We start from the raw sequence: 7,500 nt of genomic DNA, 5'->3' as shown, positions 1-7,500 counted from the left end.
TACTGTGTGTATGTGTGTATGTGTATGTGTGCGTGTGTGTGAAGTGTGTATTCTTACTTATTGTGTGTGTGTGTGTGTGAGTGTGTGTATGTGTGTGTGTATGTGTGTATTCTTACTTACTGTGTGTGTGTGTGTATGTGTGTGTGTATGTGTGTATTCTTACTTACTGTGTGTGTGTGTGTGTGTGTGTGTGTGTGTGTGTGTGTGTGTGTGTGTGTGAGTGTGTGTGTGTGTATGTGTGTGTGTGTATGTGTGTATTCTTACTTACTGTGTGTGTGTGTGTGTGTGTGCGAAGTGTTTATTCTTACTTACTGTGTGTGTGTGTGTGTGTGTGTGAAGTGTGTATTCTTACTTACTGTGTGTGTGTGTGTGTGTGTGTGTGTGTGTGTGTGTATCTGAAGTGTGCATTCTTACTTTCTGTGTGTGTGTGTGTGAGTGTGTGGTGTATGTTTGTGTGTGTGTGTGCCCGCACGAGTGTGTGTATATGTGTATGTTTGTGTGTGTGTGTGTGTGTGTGTGTGTGTGTGTGTGCGTGCGTGCGTGCGCGCGCGCGAGTGTGTGTGTATGTTACCTGCTGCAGGTTTGTGTGCGATGGCGAATAGGGCCCACCAAGGTCATTGCGTAGAAGATTGTCACTGTGCATCTTGGTCTTGAGGCAAGTTATGTAGCGGTTGCAGAAGTCCTTACACAACTCGTTCACCTTCTCCAGCTCCAGAAGATGGATACGCAGCACCTGGATGGCCTTCACCATCTGACACACACAGAAGCCCTTCATCAGAAACGTCTGTGAAGACCTCATGTTCATTTGATGGTCTTTTCAAACCCCTGAGTCCACCGTTCATACACGTCTATCTAACAAGACTGCACTGAGTAATCCCACTTAGGTGGCCATACAGAAGAGCCTAACACATGGGATGACGTAAAGAATTCTGGCACAAAACGCGTGCCAGCGTGTCGGACTCTGCGTATTTTAGCCTGCTTCTCGCCAATGCCGGTCTTTCAAAGTCAGCACTCAAGGACGGCCAAAGGGGCTAAAAAGTGCTTTGCCAAGGAGGATATAAATCTGCCAATTACCGCAGCTCATTTCACAAGGGGTGCCGGGCCGTCCCCTTGCCCGGGTGGCACAGCAGCCCTGCCACTGTTACCGTGGTGAGGGACGCGGGGCAGAGTACAGTTGGCCCATCGTAAAACCCAACAGATGCAGAGTTAATTGACTGAGCCGCACTAGTCAAGCGGGAGCCCGGGTAATGATGAACATTGACCTCCGACACCCACCACCACCACCACCAAGCTCTTCTTTCCTCATTCGCCTAATTTCTAATTACTGCTCGCTGTCAGGCCATGGAGAGTGCAGTGAGAGAGAGGGAGAGGGAGAGAGAGCACAAGAGCTATAAAGAAATGTGACTAATTTCTTTGATTTAAACCTCTTCAAAGTTCTCTCAAGAGCCTCTTCTTTACAGTAATGTAGATGTGGTGATTGCCTCTACCAGCAGAGGGTGTTTTCGTGTAGAACTCACCAGGTTGTCGAGTTCAGGGTCATCGCTGAAGAATGGCTTGCGGTCCTGCTCCTGCTGGTGCACGAAGTTCTCGATGTCGACGTCAAAGCTGGCTGACGTGATGCACTCAGAGCCCTGTGTGGCCTGCTCGCACTTCTCAAACAGCAGAGCCAGCAGCGGGAAGAGAGGGTGTCTGCAGTGGAGAGAGAGAGTGTCTGCAGTGGAGAGAGAGACTGCAGTGGAGAGAGAGACTGCAGTGGAGAGAGAGAGGGTGTCTGCAGTGGAGAGAGAGAGTGTCTGCAGTGGAGAGAGAGACTGCAGTGGAGAGAGAGACTGCAGTGGAGAGAGAGAGGGTGTCTGCAGTGGAAAGAGAGACTGCAGTGGAGAGAGAGAGGGTGTCTGCAGTGGAGAGAGAGACTGCAGTGGAGAGAGAGAGGGTGTCTGCAGTGGAGAGAGAGAGTGTCTGCAGTGGAGAGAGAGACTGCAGTGGAGAGAGAGACTGCAGTGGAGAGAGAGAGGGTGTCTGCAGTGGAGAGAGAGACTGCAGTGGAGAGAGAGAGGGTGTCTGCAGTGGAAAGAGAGACTGCAGTGGAGAGAGAGAGGGTGTCTGCAGTGGAGAGAGAGACTGCAGTGGAGAGAGAGAGGGTGTCTGCAGTGGAAAGAGAGACTGCAGTGGAGAGAGAGAGGGTGTCTGCAGTGGAAAGAGAGACTGCAGTGGAGAGAGAGAGGGTGTCTGCAGTGGAGAGAGAGACTGCAGTGGAGAGAGAGAGGGTGTCTGCAGTGGAGAGAGAGACTGCAGTGGAGAGAGAGAGGGTGTCTGCAGTGGAGAGAGGGTGTCTACAGTGGAGAGAGAGAGGGTGTCTGCAGTGGAGGGAGAGAGGGTGTCTACAGTGGAGAGAGAGAGAGGGTGTCTGCAGTGGAGAGAGAGACTGCAATGGAGAGAGAGAGGGTGTCTGCAGTGGAAAGAGAGACTGCAGTGGAGAGAGAGAGGGTGTCTACAGTGGAGAGAGAGAGGGTGTCTACAGTGGAGAGAGGGTGTCTACAGTGGAGAGAGAGAGAGGGTGTCTACAGTGGAGAGAGAGAGGGTGTCTACAGTGAAGAGAGAGAGGGTGTCTACAGTGGAGAGAGAGAGGGTGTCTACAGTGGAGAGAGAGAGGGTGTCTACAGTGGAGAGAGAGAGAGGGTGTCTACAGTGGAGAGAGAGAGGGTGTCTACAGTGGAGAGAGAGAGGGTGTCTACAGTGGAGAGAGAGAGAGGGTGTCTACAGTGGAGAGAGAGAGGGTGTCTACAGTGGAGGGGGGTGTCTACAGTGGAGAGAAAGAGGGTGTCTACAGTGGAGAGAGAGAGGGTGTCTACAGTGGAGAGAGAGAGGGTGTCTACAGTGGAGAGAGAGAGGGTGTCTACAGTGGAGGGGGGGTGTCTACAGTGGAGAGAGAGAGGGTGTCTACAGTGGAGAGAGAGAGGGTGTCTACAGTGGAGAGAGAGAGAGGGTGTCTACAGTGGAGAGAGAGAGGGTGTCTACAGTGGAGAGAGAGGGTGTCTACAGTGGAGAGAGGGTGTCTACAGTGGAGAGAGAGAGGGTGTCTACAGTGGAGAGAGAGGGTGTCTACAGTGGAGAGAGGGTGTCTACAGTGGAGAGAGAGAGGGTGTCTACAGTGGAGAGAGAGGGTGTCTACAGTGGAGAGAGAGAGGGTGTCTACAGTGGAGAGAGAGAGGGTGTCTACAGTGGAGAGAGAGAGGGTGTCTACAGTGGAGAGAGAGAGGGTGTCTACAGTGGAGAGAGAGAGGGTGTCTACAGTGGAGGGGGGGTGTCTACAGTGGAGAGAGAGAGGGTGTCTACAGTGGAGAGAGAGAGGGTGTCTACAGTGGAGAGAGAGAGAGGGTGTCTACAGTGGAGAGAGAGAGGGTGTCTACAGTGGAGAGAGAGGGTGTCTACAGTGGAGAGAGGGTGTCTACAGTGGAGAGAGAGAGGGTGTCTACAGTGGAGAGAGAGGGTGTCTACAGTGGAGAGAGGGTGTCTACAGTGGAGAGAGAGAGGGTGTCTACAGTGGAGAGAGAGGGTGTCTACAGTGGAGAGAGAGAGGGTGTCTACAGTGGAGAGAGAGAGGGTGTCTACAGTGGAGAGAGAGAGGGTGTCTACAGTGGAGAGAGAGAGGGTGTCTACAGTGGAGAGACAGAGGGTGTCTACAGGCCCCAGCCAAGCACAGAGCAGGAGGCAATCAGGCTTGTCATCACACTCACATACCTGTCATCGGAGTCACACACACCTCTGCCAGAGTCCACAACTAACCATCACACACACACACACACACACACACACACACACAGCTTCCAATGGAGTCCACAACCAAGTCCACTACTAATCATTACACACACTACTGCTGATGGTGCCCACAACTATCCATCTAAGGTGTGACCCTTTAAAATGGAAACGGTAACAACAATAAGATCAGTATGTCCATCTATAAAACTGTATAAATTAGGATGCAAGATGTATTAGGTGGTAAAGACACAATTTCTCCTAATTCCTAGAGATCTCCCCTTTCCATGAGGTCAAAACAGGTTATGCTTAGTTTGTGTGGTCCTGAGCCTGGCTTCCCCAGCCTGATGAAATCTAGTCACACAAATCTATAAAATCTACACTCTTAGAGAGACAGATTTTCTTTAGTGCTGTCCACGTAATTTTGCACTCCGAATAAAATCTCCAGACAAATTCTACTCATCTTTTATAGCAGGAAATTCAGCTCAGGACATATATAACTGTAACAGCCAGCATGCGCATATATGTGTCTGCCTGCTTGTGTGCGCGAGTGTGTGTGTTGCATGTGTGTAGCATTAACGTCTACCGCCGCATATGCGCTGTGAGCTGAGGGCTACGGAGGCAGCAGGCCTGGGTGAGGGGGCCCCTGCTCCGACTGTAACCCACCGCTCTCATTTGCAGCCTTTAATAGCCGGCTATATTAGACTCTAATCTGCCTGATCCCAATTTAATGCGGCTCCCTGCAGCCAGCGTGGGGCGAATGCTAAGCAGTTGTGCGCGCTGGCAGTGCCGAGCTCCCTCCAGGCTCACGCCTCTCCTCCTGTGCCAGTGCCACTCCGACTCCCTCCTCTCCAGCGGTCGCAGTGCACCCTCGAGGGCCAGGTTATCGACGCCCCCCCCCCCCCCCCCCCCCCCCCCCCAGACCTCTGCTGTGGATCATAACCCTTACGCAGACTGCAGGAGTCATAGCCAGAGGATGCTATCAAGTTAAGCCCCGGAGAGACGTTTCTGCAAGCCCCGTCGAGGGGCAAACTACCCTGCTTTTTGGCAATTCAAACAGAAGAACAGGCTAAGTGCAAAGGAGCTCCAAAGAGCGGTGGTTGTACTAACATCCGAACTCAGATGAGCTGGAAAGGAACTGCTGGTCTGTATGTATAAACATTATTTTTTTATTTGATAAAATCTAGTCTCACAAAACAGGCTGTTTGGGTAAACTGCTTACAAAACCTTTTGTGTATATTCATAAGAATCAGAGTTAAGGAGAGCTAAAAAGCCCCCTTAATATGTAATAATCAGATCACTGCAGAGCCAGTGTTTCTAGAGAATTAGCAGGGAAAGCCAAACTGCAGATATCTGGAGATTGCGCAGTGAGCAAATCCAGCCTGTGTGCCGTCTCCAAACATAACAGCCAGATCAAACCCCGAAAGCTATTAAACTCACAATTTGCACACCTCATTCATCTCTCAATTTTACTGTTCTTGCAGACATAAGACACACACACATACGAACACAGACACACACACACACACACACACACACACACACACACACACACAGCAGTCGCAGCGAGCAATTATACAGCCGGGGGTCCAAGTCTACTTACACCAAGGCACGGCACACACAATATGAGCCCCTGCATCTTGGGAAAAGCCCTGAGTAAAGCACAAGCACACCTTGACTCTGGATTTTGACAAATCCTAAAACACTTTACTGAATGATTCCTTAAAGCATCAGTTCTCTGCAAACCCTACTCATATTGCCCCTGACCACGGACGACTGGTCTGAAATTGCATTGTTCACAGTCTTATAGCAAGGTGTTTAATAAGCCGGGTGTGTCAAGCTTCATGCTGACTGTGGAGCATAGGTTCAAATGAAAACAGATGCTGTAGCCGTAACCCCACAGCGGCGTGGGGCGAGGCGATAGAGCCCCTGGTGGAGTGCCAGGAACAGGCCCTATCTGCAGAGCAGAGGGCTGGAGACACCCACGCCTCAGGGACCATTACTGCGCCCATAAAAAGAGGCATTTACAGAGGCAGGAGTCAGCAGAATCAGTCAAGCCCTGATGCAGAAAAAAGACAGAACTCCTCCATCCTTACTTGGAGACTTTGAGATGGGTCACCCCCCCCCCCCCCCCCCCCACACACACACACACACAAATCTAAACTTTTTATGTAAAAAAAAAAAAATGATTTAAAATGCTTAAAATCTATCCATAGAGCTCAGGCATGTGTTTTCACAATGTAAAAAGAGTGAGTGTCTGCCAGTACAAAGTACAAACACTTCTGAAGGCAGCAGAAGGAACAAGAAAAGTATCAGTGCAATTTAGCAGTTGAAAATAAAGCTGGTGTTTTTTCCTCAGTAGCCAGCAAGTGGTAGCCGCGGTTGTTTGGTAAGTGCGGTCGGCCACCCACGGGCTGCAGGGCGATGGGGGTGTGCTCACCCGGTGTGTTTGCCATCCTAATCAGGGCGAGCCAGTGGCTGCTGCCTTTATTAAACACAGTCTGAGGTGCCCCCATGCTGAGACTGCTCCTCGTGCACACATACACACACACACACATGCAAACTCATACACCCACACACTCTCTTTTTGCATCTCTCTCCCCGAGGCTACATGTCTGGAGCTAACCTTGCACAGGGGGCACACTACACAGACGCACACACATGCACAGGTACACGCACACAAACATACACACACGCACACACACACGCACACACAGCGTGTTCACCATCATGGTTTATGTGGGACCCCTGCTGCTGCATTTCAATCAGTGGCGCAGTGTTCTGTCGGTCTTCTCCTCCTCCTCCTCCTCCTCCTCCTCTTTTCATCACACGCTCCCTCTCTCCCTCTCTTTCTCTCTCTCTCTCTCTCTCTCTTTCAATCTCTCAGGGAGGTAACGGCCCATAGTGATACCTGGTCAGGTCTCATCACTGGTTCACAAGCATAAAGGGTTAAATATAGCACTCCTACACAAGAGCACAGAGCAAATGGGGCGAAAAAACTCTCAAGGCAGTTCAGTTTTGCCAGAGCATGCAGGAACGGCGCAGGGCTCGGGCAAAGGGTGTCGGTTGAGGGGGTCCGGCAGAGCCCCTTTGTCTTACGGGTCATTATTGCTCAGGCTGATTAGTCCGCTTGTTGCTGTGCTGACAATCACCGTGACCCTCCTTGGAGAGTCTCCTCGCACAAATTTCGCTCGTGCCGACCGGTCACTCGTAGTCTGTGAGAGGCGCGCGCTCCGCTTTTATCGTGTTATCAGGCGAAGGAGCAGGGAAACCAGTGGTACACCGCGCTGGTTTATTGACAGCGGCATATCAAACCCCTCATCTGGAGCCATGCAGTGGTTCAGCAGCTCCTGTGAGCAAGCAGTCGAAGAAGCTTTATGAGACCGGCCGACTTAGTTAGGCACAATGCACCGCACAAGGGTGGACTAAGGTTTACAAAAAGGGTTTTTTGGCATATGGTTAGTCCAAAGAAAAGATTTGGCATAAAGAAAATGGGACCCCACATATCTTAAAGAAGGCCGTGCAACCCCTGCACATTTCCCAGTGAAATGTAATTTGCTGACTCAAAGAAAATGTGAATGTGATGGTGCCCACCGGCCTGCAACCTGCGTCAGGCAGCGGTGGTGTTCCACGTGGCCTTTTGTTTATGTTTCCTTTTCTATTACACGTATTGATGTTTAGGTCACATGTCACAACCCACTCAGGTGGTGTGTGTTGTGCCTCATTCGCCACACCACCTGTGTG

The 7,500-nt window shown here is 50.9% G+C and overlaps 1 protein-coding gene across 6 annotated transcripts in view; it reads right to left on the bottom strand.

Moving 5' to 3' along the window:
- Positions 1-7,500, bottom strand: part of pknox2 (pbx/knotted 1 homeobox 2) — a 50,937-nt gene that overhangs the window by 6,624 nt on the left and 36,813 nt on the right. For all 6 annotated transcript variants that reach the window (XM_035535931.1, XM_035535935.1, XM_035535936.1 and 3 more), the window contains 2 exons: positions 1,518-1,689; positions 572-751 (listed from right to left, as the gene is read on the bottom strand). In XM_035535931.1, coding sequence (XP_035391824.1) covers positions 572-751; positions 1,518-1,689 — 352 coding nt within the window. The remainder of the gene's footprint in view (positions 1-571; positions 752-1,517; positions 1,690-7,500) is intronic.

The sequence above is a fragment of the Electrophorus electricus genome, chromosome 17 (assembly GCF_013358815.1).
Source record: "Electrophorus electricus isolate fEleEle1 chromosome 17, fEleEle1.pri, whole genome shotgun sequence".
Taxonomy (NCBI): Eukaryota; Metazoa; Chordata; class Actinopteri; order Gymnotiformes; family Gymnotidae; genus Electrophorus; species Electrophorus electricus.
This window is presented reverse-complemented; position numbering and strand designations above follow the sequence as displayed.